Source organism: Bufo bufo, chromosome 1, assembly GCF_905171765.1.
Source record: "Bufo bufo chromosome 1, aBufBuf1.1, whole genome shotgun sequence".
Classification (NCBI taxonomy): Eukaryota; Metazoa; Chordata; class Amphibia; order Anura; family Bufonidae; genus Bufo; species Bufo bufo.
This window is the reverse complement of record NC_053389.1, coordinates 197,189,344-197,213,198: the sequence shown is the minus strand read 5'-3', so window position 1 is coordinate 197,213,198 and position 23,855 is coordinate 197,189,344. Positions and strand designations below refer to the sequence as shown.

Here is a 23,855-nt window from a genome sequence, read left to right as displayed (position 1 = left end):
GGAGAGGGAGGCACGGGTGTGAAAGCAAACGTAGGCACCAATCTGTTAGAAGACCTCCGCAGGTTCTCCTTAAAGGAAGGTCTCTCCCTGAGTCTGGTGTCAATCAAAATCAGGAAAGAAATAAGAGACTCGAGCTCAACTGGTAGGTCCTTAGCTGCAACCTCATCCTTCAAGGCATCCGAGAGACCATGAGAGAAAGCAGCGACCAGAGCCTCATTATTCCAGCCCACCTCTGCTGCCAGGGTACGAAACTCAATGGCGTATTCAGCTACGGATCGTGAACCCTGTCTGATGGACATAAGGAGCTTCGCAACAGAGGCAGCACGAGCCGGCACATCGAATACCTTCCGAAGAGAAGCAACAAAACCGGAAAACTCGGCAACCACCGGATTGTTGTTCTCCCATAAAGGGCTGGCCCAGGCCAAGGCCTTGTCCGAGAGCAGCGAGATCAAGAAGCCCACCTTTGATCTCTCAGTGGGAAAGGCATGTGGCAGCAACTCGAAATAAAAGCCCACCTGGTTAAGGAAACCTCGGCACTGAGTTGGCTCTCCCCCAAAGCGCTGTGGAAGAGGGGCAGAACCGGTCATACCCCGAAACACCGCAGGCGCAACAACAGGTGTCGGGGTAGACTCTGGCGCAACAACCGGAGCGGCAGTAGGAGCGAGCCCAGGAGCGACAACCGACCCATCGGCAACGGGAGCGAAATGAGCCGTGCGTTCAAGCAGGGTTTGCAACGCCACAGCGAACCGACCCAACAGGTGATCCTGCTGATCAAGTCTGGCAACCAGCGTGGGTAGCGAGGATGGCCCTGTACCGTCAGAATTCATGGCTTGGTCCTAATGTCACGGAACCATGAACCAGACGTACAACAAGAGATAAGAGAAAATAAGAAGGCTTTATTGAAAATAAAGCTGTAAAGCAAAAGTCCAAACGGATGGTGAAACCGAGCAGAGTCTTTGCGAAGCCAGAGGTCAGGAACCAGAAGGGTAGTCAGACGAAGCCAGGATCAGGAACCAGCAGGGTAGTCAGACGAAGCCAGGATCAGGAACCAGCAGGGTAGTCAGACGAAGCCAGGATCAGGAACCAGAAGCAGCAGCAGTCTTAGAAGCATGTGAACACAAGAGGACCAAGCAAGGAACTGAAGCCACAGACCTCCTATATATATGAGCTAGGCATCCAGCTCCTCCCAGTGGGAAGGAGGAGCCGCAGGGTGGAAGGCTACAAGAAACCCAGAAACCAAGATGGCCGCCAGCACATGTCAAACGAAGGAGAACAGCAAGAAGGTAAGACCATGACACTGCCCTTGCAGAGAGTCAGCTGTACCAGGTTAGTGTATATTGCACTACATCACCCAGAAACACCTACTACACACAACTTGAGTACGCTGCACCTCTCTTTTGGCGTCACGAACAGGATACGCACGCTTTCTAGTGCAAGAAGCGTGAACTTTGTGCCTTATACAGTTGCCCTGTGACCAAAGTGACAATTTGCCTGTTTATTGCAAGTGGACTTTGTGGACTGAAAATCATACCCAAAGTGTACCAAAAACCTCCAAAAAGCGCTGTGCAGTGTTGCGCTGCACAGAGGAAGAAAACCGCCGCATTGGAATGTGGTTTTGTGGACTTTTTGCAATCCTGCTTGCTGTCAGTGAATGGACAGCGTTTTGCTAAAGATGGCCACCGGCTGCCTGGAGTAAAGTTTCCCGCGCCGCTGAGGACTTTCGTGGGCGGATCCCTGCAAAGACACAGAGAGTCCCGCCCCTCTTGATCATCGCACCGCCGCGGCCCTGCTTCTCCTGCGTCATCGGGTGCTCAGGACGTCCGGAACCTCGCGAGACTGGACCTGCGCAAGCCCGGCGATACCGGTAAGCACTTGTAACCGGAGGGAAGGGTAGTGTACCGGCCTCTTTAGTCGCCAGCGGCCACCTCTCAATAGACTACCATGTCAGAGCCAGGAGTGCCTGAGCAGCCGGCCCCAGGAGAGCTTGCGGCTCCTGATCACCCTACAGCCCCTAGCATGATGCCCTTTACCATGCCCTACTATTTCGGGGCCCCATGGTTCCCCCGCTACAGGGGAGAGACCCATACCCTACGGGACTTTGAAGAAAAGTTGCTGGCACTATTCCGATTATACCCTATAAATGCCGACCAGCAAATGGAAATCATGCTGGCGCAACTGGAGGGGGCTGCCCGCAGGGAAGTGTTATCATGGCCTGCTACTGAGCGGAGTACTCTAGAACAGATCTTCACCCGCCTCAGAGCCACTTTTGAAACTAGGACTGCCTCAGAGATAAAGATGCACTTCTTTGGCAAGAGACAGAAGCCCGGTGAGTCCCTCCGTGACTATGCCCTATCACTTCAGGAGGCTTTAGGGGCTGTAATCCAGATAGATCCCAAAGAGGCTGAAAACCGGGACCAGACCCTGAGGGAACAATTTATCAACGGGGTGTCTAGTGAACAAATAAGGACCCAGTTAAAGATGCTGTCCGCCCAGCACCCTAACAGTGCCTTTCTGGACTTTAAAGAACTGGCTATAAAAATTCTGGGGTCCACAGTATCTCCTGAGTTGAGCGCCCTATCTGAGTCATCAGCCTGCAAGCCAAAACCGCTTGTCACTAACCGAGCTGAGGCCGGCCAAGCTGTTCAAGTGTCAGCTACTGATACTATTGCCATGCTGACAGAACAAGTAAATCACCTCACTAAAAGTCTAGAGAAAGTGTGCAGAAAAATAGAGGAATGGGAAAAACCCATAATGCTAGAAGAAGAATTCCTGTCACCTCCTAGGCCGTTCCCACCTCCTTACCAAGAGACTCACCCCAGGGATCCTGGGAGGCGTAATAGAGGTCGCAAGAAGCCCGTGTGTACATACTGCAAAAAGCTGGGACACACAGAATCCACGTGCTGGCAGTTAAACGGGCAACCCCTGAGGCTGAGGACCACCCCTCGGGAGGTAGAACACTAGGTCCAGAGGATCCAAATTGGATGCCACGTTATGTAGGATCCCATCCTAAAATCAATATAGAGATCAACGGGGTCCCCTTTGAAGCCCTATTAGATACTGGGTCTCAGGTCACTACTATTCAGCTGCCTGCATTTGAAAAGTTCTGGGACACCAACCAGTTGACCCAACCGCCTGAATCCTGGGTGGAAATTATCGCCAGCAATGGCAAACCTGTAAAGGTTCATGGATACTGGGAACCCACCCTGCAGATGGGAGAAGTAACCCTGCCTCAACAGGGAGTGATCGTAGTACAGGCCGGTGACAGAGGAGGACATCCTGTCATTCTAGGCACCAATGTCTTCAAGAACTGTTATTCAGAAATACTTGCTGTATTACATCAGACTTTGCCCACAGCTTCCTCTGCATCCAGAAGGGTGATTCAAAAAACTATTACTGTGTTAAGTGCCCAGCAGAGGTTTGCTAATGGGAAAGGAGAAATTTGTACTGCCAGGATCCGTGATATTAAGCCTGTGACTTTGCCTCCTAATTCTCAAACTCTTTTGTGGTGTCGTGCTGTCCTGGGAGTCGAAGGCCGAGATTATCCAGCCCTGGTGGAACCAATCCAGATGGAGGATTATCCTTATGTGAGAGCTGCCAAGTGCCTGGTGAACGTCTCCCCTGGTAAAGTACCTGTCCGTCTGATTAACCTGAGTAATCATCCTGTTGCGCTTACTAAGCATTGCCCTGTTGCCCAGCTGTCCCAGGTGTCCTTCCAAGACATCATTCGTCTTCCAGTGACAGAAAAGCCGCCAGCTGCAGACAGCGGATGCTCGCCGGTGACCCAGCCACAAGTGCCCTGGTGGGAGGAGCTCCATGTCGGGGACGAGACTACCCCCCAACAACAACAAGAAGGGATTATACAGCTTGTCAAGGAGCACCACCAGGCCTTCAGTAAGCATGCCACTGATTATGGAGAGGTGAGTGCCATACAACACACTATACCTACTGGCTCTCATCCTCCTATCAAGGAGAGGTACAGACCTTTACCGCCTACTTCATATCAGACTGTAAAGGAAATGATCCAAGAGATGAAGGACTCTAATGTAATCCGGGACAGCCGTAGTCCGTGGGCTGCACCCCTGGTCCTTGTAAAGAAGAAGGACGGTGGTATCCGTTTCTGTGTGGATTATAGGAAAATTAATCAAATAACCCACAAAGATGCATACCCACTGCCACACATTGAGGAGTCACTAACTGCTCTGGGCTCCTCTGCCTATTTCTCCACATTGGACTTGACCAGTGGCTACTGGCAAGTACCCATGGCCCCTGCAGATAGAGAAAAGACTGCCTTCACTACTCCCATGGGCCTGTTCGAATTCAATTGTATGCCGTTCGGGCTATGTAATGCCCCAGGAACTTTCCAGAGACTAATGGAACGGTGTTTGGGTCACAAAAACTTCGAAACAGTGCTGCTGTATCTAGATGACGTCATTGTGTATTCAAAAACATATGAAGACCATCTGAAACATTTGGCAGAAGTATTTGAAATCCTTATCAAATATGGCTTGAAGGTAAAGCCATCCAAGTGTCACCTGCTCAAACCTGCAGTAAGATACCTGGGGCATGTAGTAAGCGGAGAGGGAGTGCAACCTGACCCTGATAAATTAGCAGCTGTCCGTAATTGGCCGGTTCCTACTACCGTCAAAGAGGTGAGGAGTTTTCTTGGTTTTGCCGGCTACTATAGACGTTTTATCCCCCATTTTGCTCAAATAGCTGATCCTATCCAGGAACTCTTGAGGGGGCAACCCAAAAAGAGTCCTAGAACTCCTGTGCCCATTGAGTGGAATGAGAAAAGAGAGATAGCGTTCCAATTGCTAAAAAAGAAACTGACCGAGCCTCCAGTGTTAGGTTATCCAGATTATAGCAAGCCCTTCCATCTCTATACTGATGCTAGCAAGCGAGGCCTGGGAGCTGTGTTAGCCCAGATCCAAGAGGGAAAAGAGAGAGTGATAGCATATGCAAGCCGCTCCCTGAAAGGAGCTGAGAAAAATGACCAGAATTATAGTTCCTTCAAACTAGAGTTCCTGGCATTAGTGTGGGCGGTGACAGAAAAATTCAAGGATTATCTAGCCGCCACCCCGTTCATTGCATTCACTGACAATAACCCTCTGGCGCATCTAAATACAGCTAAATTGGGGGCCTTGGAGCAGAGATGGGCCTCTCGCCTTGCCAACTATAATTTCTCTGTAAAGTATCGTGCTGGACGTACTAATGATAATGCTGATGCTTTATCCAGGCTTCCCACAGAGACAGCTCCTGATGATGTACGAGATGCTTGGGAAGATGTAGAGATGCCGGCTTTCTATAACAAGTTTGCTCAACAGGATCAGGCTCGAGCTACCAATAACAGAGCTGCAGTTCCTTCACCCTCCAGTAGGCCTGAACCTAAAGAAGAAAGGTGGGTGAAACTACAGTCTGAAAGTAGAGTGCTGGGTGAGTTGTTGGACTTCATTACTAGTGGCAGAGCCCCTGAGAGGATCCGGCGTAAGAGTGCAGATCCTGAGCTCATCAAACTGTGGAGACAGCGCCATCAACTCTTCATACAAAAGGGCCTATTGCTACGGAGAAGCCTAGACCCAGTGTCCAACGAAAGAGTACACCAGATTCTCATACCCCGACGAGATGCAGGTATGGTGTTGGAGATGTACCACAATCAATCCGGTCACTTTGGGGTCCAAAAGACTGAGGCTACTATCCGCCAGCGGTTTTACTGGGTGGGCATGAGAGAAGACATGGAAAAGTGGTGTCGAGAGTGTGTAGCCTGTGCCTTGAAACGAAGTGAGCACCATGATCAGAGGGCACCACTAAGACCCATTGTAAGTACCCGTCCTCTTGAACTTGTCGCCATCGACCATGTAAAACTGGAGCCTAGTCGCTCAGGGTATGCTTATGCCATGACTATTATTGACCATTTCACAAAGTTTGTTGTACCAGTGCCTGTGAGAGACCAGACAGCCAAGACTACAGCCGAAATGTTCTGGAAGCACTTCCTCCTACCCTATGGATGTCCAGAAAAGATCCTCACCGATCAAGGACCTGCTTTTGAGTCCCATCTGTTCCATGAACTGTGCCGCTTACACAACTGTAAGAAGATCCGGACGACGGCCTACCATCCTCAAGGTAACGGATTATGTGAAAAAATGAATCAGACCTTGATAGAGATGCTGAGGGCCGTGCCTCCTGAAAACAGAGGAGATTGGCCCAGTCTGTTGCCACAGCTCATGTTCACATACAATCATACCATACATTGTTCCACCGGGTATACCCCTTTTTACTTGATGTTTGGGCGCCAAGGGACATTGCCTGCTGATCATTCATTGGACATACATGTGCCTGATTGCATTAACCCATTACCTAACACCGACTGGGTTGCTGAGCACCAAAGGCGATTAGATGCAGCCAAAGCCATTGTTCAGGAACGTATGGACCTTGCTAGAGACCGACAGCAGAGAGACTATGATCAGGCAGCCCATGCAGAACCCTTGACCATAGGGGCCGTGGTATGGTTAAAGAATAACCGTCGTACCAGCAAATTGGACAGTAAGTGGGAGCGAAGTCCCTATGTTGTCACTGCAATCCCAAATGTTGGAACTCACACTTATGAGATCACCCGGGAAGACAAGGGATCTCAAATTGTACACCGAAACCGGTTGAAGCTCTGCCTGACACCAGAACCTAGTGCCGAGAGTTCCGGATCTAAATATCCTGTGTCAGAGTCAGCAATACAGCCCGATGATCCTATGCAGGCTGTCAGTGACCTAAGGTATGACGCTGATCCCATGCATTGGCTTCTGACACCTTGGTTGAACTTGCTGGTGCCTGCTCCGGCACCTATTGCGTCTTCACCTCCAGAAGAGCCGGTTCAAGATGCTCCGGATCCAGTTCCCCCTCTGGTGGATATTGTTGTTCCAGTTGTTCCTGTTGTTCCAGTTGTTCCTGTTGTTCCAGTTGTTCCTGACCGAGGTCTCACGGATGGAGACCCTCCTGTTGCTCCTCTCTCTTCTACCTCGTTGCTAAGGGAAGAGGAGACCCCTGTTTTGAGAAGGTCTACCCGGATGACCAGGGGACGCCCGCCAGTCCGTTTAGGAGACTTTGATTATTCTGGTGGTGTCTCCTCCCAAACAGTTGCCACGGGCAATACCTTACTTGACATTTGTGCGCAAGAATGGACTCCTCCACGTGAGCCCTTGCCTGTGATACACCCACGGGAAACTCCTGGGTAGTTCCGTTATTTTGCTGTCCTTTTATTGTGCAACTTCATACTAAGGAACCGTGCCCGGAGACAGACTCAAAAGTACCTGAGCCTCTGAGATTCTTACTCTTTTAAAAGTATTGTGCCCAGAGATGGACTCCACCGCATGAGAGCCTCTGTGATTTAATATGAAAATGACCTGGGTACGGACTCATGTTTGTTCTTTGAGCCTCCAAGAACTTTTATACTGTTTTATCCATTTTGCTGTTCTATTATGGACTTATTCATTGTCATGGACTATCCTGGTTATAATGTTACGCTGTGCCAGGTCAGCGCCCCCGTTCCATTCATTATCCTGAGAGAAGAGAACGACGCCCCTTGTCACTACCCTTCACTTTTGCCAATTGGACCTGATGTAAATGTAAATGCAGATGAATTACATGTATGTATGCCTGCATGTCTCTATTTTCTATTTCAGGTAGAGATTCCAGTTGGGCGACCCATGATGGAGTACGAGGTCGTACTCAGCTTAAAGCAGTGGGGTATGTAGTGTACGGGAACTGTAATACCCGTCACTACCAAAGTGTCACTTGGTGTGCTGTCGTCCCTCCTTAATTATGGAGAAGTTGGTATATGTCAGTTTTATAAAATGTCATGTAATGTAATGTTATGTATTTCCCTGTTACTGTGAAACTTGCATGTACAGGCCTGCAGGGGTGTCATTCCAGCTTCTAGTCGCTAGAGGGAGCTAGAGAGCCCTAGTTTATATAAGGCCCAGACAGGGAAGCAAAAGTCAGTCTAGACCACAGCTCAGAAGTTTCTAGAGTCTGAGGAAGTGTCCAGAAGTTGAGAGAGACAGAGAAGCAAAGATCAGGAAAGCAAGAGGTACTCAGAAAGACAGAGGAGGTACTTATTAAAGCTATAGCCAAGGATATAAAGCCAGAACTAGGTTAATGGGCCTTGGTGAAGATATGCTATATTCCAGGATCAGACAGAATTAGAGTGCAAGCTCCTGTGCTGCAAGTCCTGTGTTCAACACTCTGTAATTACCCTGCTATAACTGAATTGCCTACATCGACCGAATTGCAAAATCGACTGTATGCTTAGGAACTGCATTTCCAATATTGTCTCTGCTTGCAAAACTACTAAAGTTGGAGTTCTGTTTTAACCCCTTAAGGACACATGACGTATCGGTACGGCATGTTTCCCGAGTCCTTAAGGACACATGACGTACCGGTACGTCATGTGTTGTTCCGATCACTGCCGCCCGGCCAGCTGTGATCGGAACAAGGTGCCTGCTCAAATCATTGAGCAGGCACCTCGGCTAAATGCGCGGGGGGGTCCCGCGACCCCCCCATGTCCGCGATCGCAACAAACCGCAGGTCAATTCAGACCTGCGGTTTGTTGCGCTTTCTGCAGTTTCTGATCGCTGCGGTCCCTGACCGCAGCGATCAGAAACTTTAGTGTGCCGAAAATATATTTTTATCACCCCCCCTGCACCTCTGAATGATTTTAGCCCAGTGGGAGGTGCAGGGGGGGGTGTTGCGGGCGGTGGGGGCGGTGCGGGAGGCGGGCGGTGCGGCAGGCGGGATCGCGATCCCCCGCCCGCCTCCAATTGAATAATCGTTGGTGTCTAGTGGGTATACCAGGGTGCCAGCACATTGCTGGCACCCTGGTATAAACGGCTGACATCGGTGATGCGATGTCAGCCGTTTAACCCTTTCCATACAGCGGTCCGTACGGACCGCTGTATGGAAAAAGTTAACAGAAAGAGGGAGCTCCCTCCCTCTCCGATCGGGGGGCTGCTGTGCCTTTGCAGCCCCCCGATGGAGAGGGAGAGAGCTCCCAGACAGCCCCCCGCCAGATCCCATCCTTACCCTTCCCCGTCTGCGCAGTTCTGAGCAGACGGGGAAGGTTCCCATGGCAACAGGACGCCTCTCAGGCGTCCTGCTGTCCATGGTGCTGAACAGATCTGTGCTGAAAGCATAGATCTGTTCAGTGTAAGTAAAATACAGTACAGAACAATATATATTGTACTATACTGTATTATACAGACATCAGACCCACTGGATCTTCAAGAACCAAGTGGGTCTGGGTAAAAAAAAAAGTGAAAAAAAGTGAAAAAAAAGTAAAAATCAAAAAACACATTTATCACTGATTAAAAATTAAAAAAATAACATTCCCTACACATGTTTGGTATCGCCGCGTCCGTAACGACCTGATCTATAAAACGGTCATGTTACTTTACCCGAACGGTGAACGCCATAAAAATAAAAAACTATGATGAAATTGAAATTTTGCTCACCTTACTTCCCAAAAAAAGGTAATAAAAGTGATCAAAAAAGTCGCATGTACGCCAAAATTGTAACAATCAAATCGTCATCTCATCACGCGAAAAATGAGACCCTACTTAAGATAATCACCCAAAAATTGAAAAAACTATGGCTCTTAGACTATGGAGACACTAAAACATAATTTTTTTTGTTTCAAAAATGAAATCATTGTGTAAAACTTACATAAATAAAAAAAAAGTATACATATTAGGTATTGCCGCGTCCGTATCGACCGACTCTATAAAAATATCACATGACCTAACCCCTCAGGTGACCACCGTAAAAAAAAAAAAAAAAAAACTGTGTAAAAAAAGCAAATTTTTGTCATCTTACATCACAAAAAGTGTAATAGCAAGCGATCAAAAAGTCATATGCACCCCAAAATAGTGCCAATCAAACCGTCATCTCCTCCCGCAAAAAATGAGACCCTACTTAAGATAATCGCCCAAAAACTGAAAAAACTATGACTCTTAGACTATGGAGACACTAAAACTTGTTTTTGTTTTAAAAATGAAATCATTGGGTAAAACTTACATAAATTAAAAAAATGTAATACATATTAGGTATCGCTGCATCCGTGACAACCTGCTCTATGAAATTACCACATGATCTAACCTGTCAGATGAATGTTGTAAATAACAAAAAAAAAAACGGTGCCAAAAAAGCTAATTCTTGTTACCTTGCCGCACAAAAAGTGTAATATAGAGCAACCAAAAATCATATGTACCCTAAACTAGTACCAACAATACTGCCACCCTATCCCGTAGTTTCTAAAATGGGTTCACTTTTCTGGAGTTTCTACTCTAGGGGTGCATTAGGGGGGCTTCAAATGGGACATGGTGTCAAAAAAACAGTCCAGCAAAACCTGCCTTCCAAAAACCGTATGGCATTCCTTTCCTTCTGCGCCCTGCCGTCTGCCCGTACAGCGGTTTACGACCACATATGGGGTGTTTCTGTAAACTACAGAATCAGGGCCATAAATAATGAGTTTTGTTTGGCTGTTAACCCTTGCTTTGTAACTGGAAAAAAAATATTAAAATGGAAAATCTGCCAAAAATGTGAAATTTTTGAAATTGTGTCTCTATTTTCCATTGAATCTTGTGCAACACCTAAAGGGTTAACAAAGTTTGTAAAATCAGTTTTGAATACCTTGAGGGGTGTAGTTTCTTAGATGGGGTCACTTTTATGGAGTTTCTACTCTAGGGGTGCATCAGGGGGGCTTCAAATGGGACATGGTGTCAAAAAAACAGTCGGCGCACCTTTCACTCTACGCCCCGCTGTGTGGCCGTACAGTAGTTTACAGCCACATATGGGGTGTTTCTGTAAACAGCAGAGTCAGGGCAATAAAGATACAGTTTTGTTTGGCTGTTAACCCTTGCTTTGTTAGTGAAAAAAATGGGTTAAAATTGAAAATTAGGCAAAAAAATGAAATTCTCAAATTTCATCTCCATTTGCCAATAACTCTTGTGCAACACCTAAAGGGTTAACGACGTATGTAAAATCAGTTTTGAATACCTTGAGGGGTGTAGTTTCTTAGATGGGGTCACTTTTAGGGAGTTTCTCCTCTAGGGGTGCATCAGGGGGCTTCAAATAGGACATGGTGTAAATAAACCAGTCCATAAAAATCAGCCTTCCAAAAACCATACGGCGCACCTTTCACTCTACGCCCCGCTGTGTGGCCGTACAGTAGTTTACGGCCACATATTGGGTATTTCTGTAAACAGCAGAGTCAGGGCAATAAAGATACAGTCTTGTTTGGCTGTTAACCCTTGCTTTGTTAGTGGAAAAAATGGGTTAAAATGAAAAATTAGACAAAAAAATCAAATTCTCAAATTTCCTCCCCATTTGCCAATAACTCTTGTGCAACACCTAAAGGGTTAACAATGTATGCAAAATCAGTTTTGAATACCTTGAGGGGTGTAGTTTCTTAGATGGGGTCATTTTTGGGTGGTTTCTATTATGTAAGCCTCGCAAAGTGACTTCAAACCTGAACTGGTCCCTAAAAATTGAGTTTTTGTAAATTTCGGAAAAATTTCAAGATTTGCTTCTAAACTTCTAAGCCTTATAACATCCCCAAAAAATTAAATATCATTCCCAAAACAATTCAAGCATGAAGTAGACATATTGGGAATGTAAAGTCATCACAATTTTTTGGGGTATTACTATGTATTACAGAAGTAGAGAAACTGAAACTTTGAAATTTGCTAATTTTTCCAAATTTTTGGTAAATTAGGTATTTTTTTTGTGCAAAAAAAATAATTTTTTTGACTTCATTTTACCAGTGTCATGAAGTACAATATGTGACGAAAAAACAATCTCAGAATGGCCTGAATAAGTCAAAGCGTTTTAAAGTTATTAGCACTTAAAGTGACACTGGTCAGATTTCCAAAAAATGGCCTGGTCCTTAAGGTGAAAATGAGCCCGGTCCTTAAGGGGTTAATACTACGTTTCCTCAATTTATTCCTGCATCCGCAAACGGCGTGCCACCGTTTACTTGGCACTGGCGTCACGAACTATTTCTACCTATACCTGCCCTTGCAGAGAGTCAGCTGTACCAGGTTAGTGTATATTGCACTACATCACCCAGAAACACCTACTACACACAACTTGAGTACGCTGCAAAACAAGTGCTGTAATACCCCTGGTCAACCTGAAAAGGGGGTTAAGGGTAAAAGGTGCAACAAAGGAACAGGCACAACTTGGCGTGGGATAGCAAAAGCAGGCAGGAGGTCCTGGAAACAAACTTGGCTTCGTCGACTTTAATACTTCAGTGGTTAACACCTACCACTGAGCCGTGGATAAACTGGCAGCAGCAACAAACGACCAGGAAACATAGGACTCCTGTCCTGGAAGGGTTAACAACATCATCATTTCTAACAAAATAAATCAAAGGCCTAGCAGGCTGATTCACAGTGGCATGTCATAATCACCTGGCTCTGCTGGCAAATACGGCCTGTAGTAGTCCTCTACAGGAGGATGTGCCCACATTACAGTGTTAGGGGGCAGCTGCAAAGTGAAGGGACCCCTAATAGGTATTGGCCCCATAGGCCTAGGGGCAAACACTCTTGTGGACCGTACCGGTCCCGGCATAATGATTGTGGGTTGTGCTGCATTGGGTACCGCCGCCGCAAGCGGTCCGGTGGGCTCAGTACAGCAGTTCACAGCACTAGCGGGTCCTCTTTGGGGCCGCAACGGAGCGGGGGTGACAGAAGGTGGTCTACGGGTGGTGACAGGCACCCTTACCTCGTCCTTCTTTGGCGGCGTCCGGATCCTGGCGGTCGCGATCTTGCGCAGCTCCCGCAACTTCTCTTCCAGCCGGACAATCTGGTGACCGATGCTCTCCGTGTCGGAATTGCTGTCCTCTGCTGGCGCCACCGGCGCAGGTACAGTCAACGATGGCTCGGACTCGGCCTCTGCAGGTTCTGGTGACGCATCGGGTCTCCGACCTTTACGGATATTTTCCAGGGTAACTCTGAGTCCTTTTAAATTTTCTAAGTCCTGGATTGTCTTCTCCCATCGAGGCAGCTCGGGGGAAGGATAAGGGCTCACCCATTTTTCCAACACGGTTGGCTGCCAGAAGACATTAGGCCCAATGAAGGAGCTCCGCTCCTGGAAGGCGTGATGGGCCGGCTCTGGAGAGCGTTCAGGTTCCCGCTCGCAGCCAGAGTAGTCTTCTTCTGCCTCCCAGTCCTCAGGTTCTCGCTTGGGACGGGTCACGGCAGTTGCATAAGGGCCTCTCAGGCTCTCGGCAGAGGTGAACTCCACTTCCTCTCCCTCGCGGAGGCTGTGCTGATAGGAAGGGAGGTAGTCTCTCTTGACAGATCTTCTGTTAACATACAAGTCTCTGCCAGTCAGATAATCTTGGATGAACCCGTAGCCACGGGTTTTGTCAAAGGACACCACCAACCCCTTTCTCCTTTCCAGGCGGGGCTGGGTGTCGGTGTGTCGTTCATGGATAGTCTTGGTTAATTCCTGATAATAGATTTTAGTCTTTGTATTCCACTTTATAGCGGCCTCCCGGATCTCTGCCATTAGTGAAGACCACTTGAAAGAGGGCTGAAAGAAGTCTCTCCAGGAGCCATAGCAGGGCTCCGGTTCTTTCTCCCGTGGCGGGCAGGCGGGTCTCTCCGGTCCCGGAGAGTAGGCCGGCGGAGCCTCCTCTGGCTCTACACCAATATCAGTCATCCTTGGTATTTCAGGCGTGGACGTTGCAGCAAAGCGGTGCTCACTCTCCAACATGCTCGATCCTTCTCTGGAGAGCGATAGGGTGGCGCCAATAAGATCAGCCAGCTCCTCCCATTGCACTGGGAGGCCGCCCCCCAGGTATTCCAGTATGGGGAAGGCGGAGTCCATGCTGGCCGACATGCAAATGTCCAGATAAGCAGTGGCGCCTGACCTTGAACTCCTTCCCGCTATTTCCTCAGAAAGGCGCCAATTTTTCCCGCTTTTTCGGGATGAAGATGACGCAGCAGCTATTTCAGTAGCCTCAGCGGCCATCTTTGGTAGAAACGCTGTCTATTCACTGACAGCAAGCAGGATGGTAAAAAGTCCATAAAACCACACTCCGGTGTGGCGATTTTCTTCCTCTTGATAGCGCAACACTGCACAGCGCTTTTTGGAGGTTTTAGGCACACTTTGGGTATGTTTTTCAGTCCACAAAGTCCACTTTAATAAAACAGGCAATTTGTCACTTTGGTCACAGGGCAACTGTATAAGGCACAAAGTTCACGCTTCTTGCACTAGCAAGCGTGCGTATCCTGTTCGTGACGCCAAAAGAGAGGTGCAGCGTACTCAAGTTAGGGTTAATAGTGTTCCTGGGTGTTGTAGTGCAATCATGACACTAACCTGAGACGGCTGACTCTCTGCAAGGGCAGGGGATGATAGGAAATGTTCGTGACGCCAGTGCCAATTAAACGGTGGCACGCCGTTTGCTGATAGCAGGAATAATTGAGGAACCACGTGATGTTAAAGCAGAACTCAAACTTTAGTAGTCATCATATAGGGACAATAACGGAAACGCAGTTCCTTTGCAGACAGTTGATTTTCGGTACAGTTGATGCAGGCAATATATGTATAGCAAGGTGACTTCAGAGTGTTAAACACAGGACTTGTAGTACAGGCAGCTTGCACTCTATTCCTGACTAATCCTGGAACATATAAACTCTTCTCCAAGGCCCAATACCCTAGCTCTGGCGTATATCCTTGGTTTTATCTTTATCAAGTACCTCCTCTGTTGTCTTGAGTACCTCTTGCTTTTCTGAGCTTTGCCTCTGTCTCTCTCTCAGCTTCCTCAGACTCTAGAAACTTCTGAACTCAGGTGTTCCTGCTTCTGCATAGATGAACTCAGGAGGGGAACCTTCTCTTTGAATCTGGAACCCGGTTACAGGGACTGCAATACCCTCTCCTGGTCTGCAGTCTTCCGGCCTGGACTTGACTCTGACATAGTCTAAACTCCAACTGCTGTAGACTGACTTTAGACTAGACTCACTTTTCCTTCCCTGACTGGGCCTTATATAAACTAGGGCTCCCTAGCTCCCTCTAGTGACTAAGAGCTGGAATGACACCCCTAGCAGGCCTGTACATCCAAGTTTCACAGTAACAGGGAAATACATAGCATTACAGTTTATAAAGATGACTTATACCAACTTCCCCATAAATAAGGGGGAACGACAGCACACAAGTGACCCTTCTGTAGTGACGGGCATTACAGTCCCCGTACACTACAGTAGTCATTAACTGCACGTTGCTGCTGGAGCAGCCTATCAGGCATATACAAGGTGGAGTTCCATTGCGTCGGGCAGTCACAAATCAGACGTCTGACGGGCAGGTTGTGTCGCCGCTGAATGTCATCAAGGCGAGCCAGAGATTTTCCTGGCCTGCCGCAAGACCCCGGAGTATTTGGCAACGAATCGCTGCACGACTAAGTTCAGGACGTGCGCCATGCAAAGCACATGTGTCATTTTGCCCTGTTTCAGCGCGCTCAGCAGATTGGCAACGTTGTTGCACACCACATCACCAATTGTCAAATTGCGTGGGGTTAGAAACTGATCTGCCTGTGACCGCAAAGCTGAAAGCAGTGCAGGACCGTTGTAGCTCTTGGCTTCCAGGGACAACAGACGCAGCACAGCATGGCAACATCTCATCTGGCACGTTAAATAGGTTCTGCGTATCTTGGGGGGGGGGGGGCGCAGCGGAAGAGACGGTAGCAGCGGAAAAGGAGGAGTCAGCCGAGGAGGAGAGGGAGGATGGAGTAGGAGGAGGAGAAGAAGAGGCAGGCCTGCATGCAATCCGTGGTGGTAACACCAAATCTACACAGGTGCCATGGGTTGCATGCTTGACGGCCGTTAGAAGGTTTACCCAGTGGGCAGTAAAAGTTATGTACCTTCTCTTCCCGTGTTTGCTAGACGACGTGTCTGTGGTCAGATGTAATTTGGCACCGACACTGTGTGCCAGAGATACATTCACTTGCCACTGAACGTGGCCATATAGCTCTAGGATGCCCTTCTGGGAGAAATATTTCCTTACGGGACCTTCCATTGCGGTGTTCCAATGGCCACAAGTTTTCTAAAGACTTCCGTGTCCACCAGTTTATATGGCAGTAGTTGGTGAGCTAGCAGTTCTGACAAGCCAGCGGTCAGCCGTTGGGCAAGAGGGTTATCCGGTGTCATCAACCTTTTACGCTCGAACATTTGGGCCACGGAAGCCTGCTTTTTACCAGGTAAACGCGAGGACGGCACGGTGAAAGGTGGAGTGGAGGACAATTGGGAAGAGAGAGGAGGAGAAGAAGAAGAGGCAGGACGTGGAGCACAGGGAGTGTGGCTTTGTGGGTTCTGACGGCGTTGCTCCCACTGGGCTTGGTGATGGGAGGCCAGGTGCCTTCTTTTATGCATTGACAGCCAAAGCTGCAGATGGCAACACTATTGTCAGCAGCAGACACGTTAAAAAAAAGCTCACACTGCGGAGCCATGTGCCGGCGTCCTGGGAGCGCCAGATGTGACCATGCATGGTAGATGGCTCGCTCCTGATACATTTGCAGTCTGCTTTTTGCCTCCTGTGCAATGTAAGTTCTGCCTGCTTCTCCTCCCTATCTGCTGCTCTGTCTCTCCCTCTGAACTCTTCTCCTCTTTCTCTCTTGTGGGCCCCCACATGATGTCCATCGACACTAGAGATGTCCTGAACTATTCGCCGGCGAACATCGCTTGTTCGCCGTGGCGGGGGAACATATGCGATGTTCGGTCCGCCCCCTATACGTCATCATTGAGCAAACTTTGACCCTGTACCTCACAGTCAGCAGACACATTCCAGCCAATCAGCAGCATACCCTCCCTCCCAGACCCTCCACCTCCTATCAAAAAGCAAGGACAGCATCCATCTTAGATTCATTCTGAAGCTGCAGTGTTAGTTAGAGCAGGGACAGTGCAGCTGCTGCTGAATTAATAGGGAAATCGTTAGCTAGGCCAGTGTTCTGTGTCCACTCCAGTCCTCAAAGACTCATCTGATCTGCTGTAAGGACAGCGTCCTGACAGCACCCCAAAAAGCCCTTTTTAGGGCTAGTAAATCAGTCAGCTTTTTTATTTATTTTTCTCTGTAATATAATTGCAGTTGCCTGCCAGTGTGTGTCAGGCCCACAGAGTGTACTGTGCCCACTGCCAGTGCCCACCACTCATATCTGGTAGCACAGTAGCTTGCAGATAAAACAGTAAAACTATTTTATCTCTGTAATATAATTGCAGTTGCCTGCCAGTGTGTGTCAGGCCCACAGACTGTACTGTGCCCACTGCCCACCACTCATATCGGGTGGAACAGTACCTTGCACGCATAGTACCACTAATCTAATAAAAAATAACAGGCAGAGGCAGGCCACCCCGCAGGGGTCGTCATGGTCGTGGTGCTGTGATTTACTTTGGCCCTAGAATAATGCCCAGTGTTCAGAGGCCACGTACCCTGAACTCGAAAAGTTCTGAGGACATAGTTGACTGGCTAACACAGGACACCCAATCTTCTACAGCTTCCACTCGGAACCTTGACGCACCATCCTCCTCCAGCTCAGCTTGATGCGCAACCATTATTGCTAGAGGATGTAGATAACAGGGATATGTCTCAGTCAAGCAGCATTACACACATGGACGTACAGTGTGATGATGATGATGTTGTACCCTGCTGCTTCCTTTGCTGAGTTGTCAGATACAAGTGAAGCGGTTGATGATGACGATGTGTCCGTGGATGTCACGTGGGTGCCCGCTCAAAGAGAAGAAGAACAGGGGGAAAGTTCAGATGGGGAGACAGAGAGGAGGAGGAGGAGACGAGTTGGAAGCAGGGGGAGGTCGTCGCAAGGAGCTAGTGGCACAGTCAGACAGCATGTATCGGCACCCAGGGTCAGCCACACAGCACGCCAATCAACGCATGCTGTTGCCACCACCAGAATGCCGTCATTGCAAAGCTCAGCAGTGTGGCATTTTTTTTGTGTGTCTGCCTCTAATAACAGCAATGCCATTTGCAACCTGTGCCAAAAGAAACTGAGTCGTGGGAAGTCCAACACCCACCTAGGTACAACTGCTTTGCGAAGGCACATGATCTCACATCACAAACGCCTATGGGGTCAACACATGATGAGTACAAGCAGCACACAAACTCAAAGCCACCATCCTCCTCCTGGTCCAGCATCTTCAGCCACGTCAACCACTGCTGTCCTCCTTGCCCGCTCTCAACCACCCGCCACTCCACCTCTCACCTTCAGCAGTTCCTGCTCATCTGCCCACAGTCAGGTGTCTGTCAAGGAAATGTTTCAGCGTAAGAAGCCAATGTCACAGAGTCACCCCCTTGCCCGGCGTCTGACAGCTGGCTTGTCGGAACTCTTAGCCCGCCAGCTTTTACCATACAAGCCTTCAAAAAATTTGTAGCTATTGGGACACCGCAGTGGAAGGTACCCGGCCGAATTTTTTTTTTTCACAAAAGGCAATCCCCAACCTGTACTCTATTGTGCAAAAGGAAGTCATGGCATGTCTGGCACACAGTGTTGGGGCAAGGGTCCATCTGACCACTGATACCTGGTCTGCAAAGCACGGTCAGGGCAGGTATATCACGTACACTGCGCATTGGGTAAACCTGCTGACAGCTGCCAAGCATGGAATGCGTGGCTCTGCAGAGGAGTTGGTGACACCGCCACGACTTGCAGGCAGGCCTGCTGCCACCTCCTCTACTCCTCCTACTCCATCCTCTTCCATAACCTCCTCGGCTGAGTCCTCTTCTGCTGCTGTGTCTTGCTCCACATCAACTGCACCCCCCCCCCAGCTCCCCAGGGGCTATTCCACATCCCAGATACGACCGTGTCATGCCGTCTTGGGGTTGACTTGCCTGAAAGCAGAGAGTCACACCGGACCAGCACTCCTGTCCGCCCTGAACGCACAGGTGGATCAGTGGCTGACCCCGCACCAACTGGAGATCGGCAAAGTGGTGTGTGACAATGGAAGCAATTTGTTGGCGGCATTGAATTTTGGCAAGTTGACACATGTGCCGTGCATGGTACATGTGTTGAATCTGATCGTACAACGCTTTGTGCATAAGTACCCAGGCTTACAGGACGTCCTCAAGCAGGCCAGGAAGGTGTGTGGCCATTTCAGGCGTTCCTAAACGGCCATGGCGCACTTTTCCGATATTCAGCGGCGAAACAACATGCCAGTGAGGCGCTTGATTTGCGACAGCCCGACACGTTGGAATTCAACACTCCTAATGTTCGACCGCCTGCTCCAACAAGAAAAAGTCATCAACGAGTATTTGTATGACCGGGGTGCTAGGACAGCCTCTGCGGAGCTGGGTATTTTTTTGCCACATTACTGGACGCTCATTCGCAATGCCTGTAGGCTAATGCGTCCTTTTGAGGAGGTGACAAACCTAGTCAGTCGCACCGAAGGCACCATCAGTGACATCATCCCATTTGTTTTCTTCCTGGAGCGTGCCCTGCGAAGAGTGCTGGATCAGGCCATAGATGAGCGTGAAGAGGAAGAGTTGTGGTCACCATCACCACCAGAAACAGCCTTATTAGCATCGCTTGTTGGACCTGCGGCAACGCTGGAAGATGAGTCTGAGGAAGAAGAGTCAGAGGAGGAATGTGGCTTTGAGGAGGAGGAAGACCAACCACAGCAGGCATCCCAGGGTGCTCGTTGTCACCTATCTGGTACCCGTGATGTTGTACGTGGCTGGGGGGAAGAATAGACCTTCAATGAGATCAGTGAGGACGAGGAACGGGACAAGAGTAGCTCGGCATCCAACCTTGTGCAAATGGGGTCTTTCATGCTGTCATGCCTGTTGAGGGACCCTCATATAAAAAGGCTGAAGGAGAACAATCTGTACTAGGTGGCCACGCTACTAGACCCCCGGTATAAGCAGAAAGTGGCTGAAATGTTAACGAATTACCGGAAGTCGGAAAGGATGCAGCAGTTACAAAACAAGTTAAAAAGTATGCTTTACACAGCGTATAAGGGTGATGTCACAGCACAACGGAAATCTAACAGGGGAAGAGGTGAAAGTAATCCTCTTCCTACCACGACCACGCCGGCAAGGACAGGACGCTTTACAGACGTGTTGTTGATGGAGGGCATGCAGAGCTTTTGAAGTCTTACGCATCGCCACAGCCCTTCGGGGTCCACCCTCAGAGAACGACTCGACCGACAGGTAGCAGACTACCTCGCCTTAACTGCAGATATCGACACTCTGAGGATGAACCCCTTGACTACTGGGTGTGCAGGCTTGACCTGTGGCCTGAGCTATCCCAATTTGCGATAGAACTTCTGGCCTGCCCCGCTTCAAGTGTCCTGTCAGAAAGGACCTTCAGCGCAGCAGGAGGTATTGTCACTGAGAAGAGAAGTCGCCTAGGTCAAAAAAGTCTAGATTACCTCACCTTTAGGGTCCATTCACACGTCCGCATTTTTTAACCGCATCCGATCCGTTTTTTTTTGCGGATTGGATGCGGAACCATTCATTTCAATGGATCCGCAAAAAAAGCGGACAGCACACGGTGTGCCCGTTCCGATGCTCCACATAAAAATAGATCAGGTCCTATTCTAGTCCGTTAAATGCGCCCCGTTGTCTCATTGATTTCTATGGTTCCGCAAAAAAAACGGATGTCACATGGATGCTATCCGTATGTCACCCGTTTTTGCGGATCCGTTGTTATAGTTATATTATAGTTATATTATATAGTTATATTACAACTTTATTAGCATTTTAAATTTACATCATGTTATCCGATTTTGCGGATCCGCAAAAACGGATCACATACGGATGATATACGGAAACATTTTTGCGGAACAACGGATCCGCAAAAAACGGATCGCAATCCCGGATATAAAAATGCGGACGTGTGAATGGACCCTTATTAAGATGAAAGAGGCATGGATCCAGACGGGACTGACAGTGGGGGATGCATTTGACTAAAAAAGGCCTGATGAAATGCCTTGGGCTAAAAATGGTCCACACGCTGCTGTATTTAATCTCTGCATGCCGGGTGACTTGCGTGACTTCTCCGCCACCAAGTAGGGTTCAAGCCGCAATGTTTTAGTGCACTTTCTGCTGCTACAGCAGAGGCTGCAACAATACCACATTTTTCAGGCATGTATACATGGCTAATTTTTCTGGCCTCTGGTGCTGCACTGTGGCTGCAAAAACAAAACAAAAAAAAAGGCACATACATGTGTCAATTTCCCTTCATGATCGTTACCTTGTTGTGGTGAAGGGGCTTGCGTATCACAATGAAGCGACCACCTCTATGAGTGTGTTGGCAATGGCAATGTTGGCACACCCCAGATGATAAGGTCGTTGCTTCATTGTGAACAGACCAAAAGCGATCGGCTGGATAATTTTGCCTAGAAAAAACCTTAATTTTCTTTGTGATCATCTAAGGTGATCATTAAAGCCTACTAGGCGAACAATGGGCCCACACTGCAGAATCCTTGTTTTCTGGGTCACTTAACTGTCACTGAACTACCTCAGCACGACCATAGGCTTTAAAAAACTACCATCGCCAGCAATCTCCCAAACGTGCCCACGAGCACAGTCATCACTACACCAAGATTGACGCATAGAGGAATAAAGTTTATGTCATGAGTGTGTCAACTATTGACAACTCTTTGCGGTTGTCTAAACTCTATTCGATACACGTCCCCTGATAGGGAACATAACAGGGATTAAACTGATAAGAATAGTACTACTTAACACACCACTCATATCTGGTGGCACAGTACATTGCACGGCGCACGCGCAGTGCCCCATATTGGAAGTAAGAGAACCAACCAAGCATCTTTTTCCATCTCCCGGTTCCTAAAATCTATTCCACACACCGGCCCCTGATAGGGGACGTAACAGGGATTAAACTGATAGGAATAGTACTACTTAACATACCACTCATATAGGGTAGCACAGTACATTGCACGGCGCCCACGCAGTGCCCCAAATTGGAAGTAAGAGGACCGACCAAGCATCTTTTTCCATCTCCCGGTTCCTAAAATCTATTCCATACACCGGCCCCTGATAGGGGACATAACAGGGATTAAACTGGTAAGAACTGATTTTTTTAATTAAAAAAAAAGAGGACAGCCTCTGCGGAGCTGGGTATTTTTTGGCCGCGTTACTGAACGCTCATGCACAATGGCTGTAGGCTCATGCGTCCTTTTGCGGAGGTGACAAACCTGGTCAGTCAAACCCAAGGCAACATCATCGACCTCATCCCATATGCGTTTTTTTGGAGCGTGCCCTGCGAAGAGTGCTGGATCAGGCTGTAGATGAGCATGAAGAGGAAGAGTTGTGGTCACCATCACCACCAGAAGCAGCCTTGTTGTCGTCGATTGCTGGACCTGCGGAAACGCAGAGAGAGGAGTCTGAAGAAGAGGATTCAGAGGAGGAAGGTGGCTTTGAGGAGGTGGAAGACCAACCACAGCAGGCGTCCCAGGGGGCTTGTTGTCACCTTTCGGGGACCGTTGGTGTTGTACGTGGCTGGGTGGAGGAAGAGACCTTCAATTACATCAGTGAGGACAAGGAACGGGACATGGGTAGCTTGGTATCCAACCTTGTGCAAATGGGGAGTTTGCGGTTGTGCAAATGGACTGTTTGCGGTTGTTAAACGGGGAGTTTGGTCTGTCAGAGTTTGGTCTGTCACTGTGAAGCGGGCGTAACCCTTACACTACCTGTTCGATACAACATCATACCTGATCGTATACACACACTGGATGTTTTAAAGCACGTTATTCCAAACAATTTAGGAATGTTAGGTGATTTATGCCCTTTATGGATTAAAACCTGACTCTGTGTCAACTACGTAATTTTCCATGGGAGTTTTGCCATGGATCCTCCTCCGGCATGCCACAGTCCAGGTGTTAGTCCCCTTGAAACAACTTTTCCATCACTATTGTGGCCAGAAAGAGTCCCTGTAGGTTTTAAAATTCGCCTGCCTATTGAAGTCTATGGCGGTTCACCCGGTTCGCCCGTTTGCGAACATTTGCGGAAATTCACGTTCGACTCGTCATCATCGTCACCTACCCCACCACTAACATTAGAGATCTCGGAGTAAGCAGCAACAGCGGGGACCAACCTCCTTGGGCTGATATGGATACTGTCATCAGAATGCTGGGTGGCGGCCGTTGCTACCTCCTCTTCCTGATCCGATTCCAAGAATGGCTGCGCATCGAATTTTTTTTTGGAATGGATCGGAAAATAATTCCTCTGACTCGATTGGAGAGGATATGGTGGTGGTGGTGTCTTTGGGGGTGCACACAGCAGAGAGTGAAGAGGGTGCAGATAGAGAGGATGAGGAGGGTGCAGAAACGGAAGGCTGAGTGAGCCACTCAACCAAGTCTGGTGCTTCCTTTGACGTAATCGCACGCACCTTCTGAAACTTCCCACTTAGGCTCTGGCCTGGTGCTCCTGCCCGACCCCTGCGGAAGGGCCTGTCTCTTCCATTGCCTATAATTTTTTACCCTGTGACAAAAGTCTCTATAGAAGAGCAGTATTTGTGGAAGAAGGTATATAACACCCCGCTTCAATCAGTTGTTTTGGGGGGCGACTGGTATATCACAGTTATAGTTATTTTTTCCAATACTGTTTGTCACTGTGTGTAGCAGAGGGAATGTAGCAAAACAGCAAACAAATGCTGCAGTACCCAAATGCACTATATAGAAAGTATATTATTGGTATATAACACCCCGCTACTATCAGTTTTTTGGGGGGGCAACTGGTATATCACACCAGTATAATTATTTTTTGTAATTGCGTTTGTCACTCTGTGTAGCTGCAGTATCGCTGCAGAACCGCTCACCACCACTGCTACACAATACAGGGAG

At 48.5% G+C, this 23,855-nt stretch overlaps 1 protein-coding gene across 1 annotated transcript in view; it reads left to right on the top strand.

Moving 5' to 3' along the window:
• Window positions 1-3,965: 3,965 nt before the first annotated feature.
• Window positions 3,966-23,855, top strand: part of LOC120999497 — a gene marked incomplete at both ends in the record, with an annotated part of 53,392 nt that continues 33,502 nt past the window's right edge. The window contains 2 exon segments of the mRNA XM_040430453.1: window positions 3,966-5,231; window positions 5,667-6,287. Of these exon segments, the coding sequence (XP_040286387.1) occupies window positions 3,966-5,231; window positions 5,667-6,287 (1,887 nt within the window).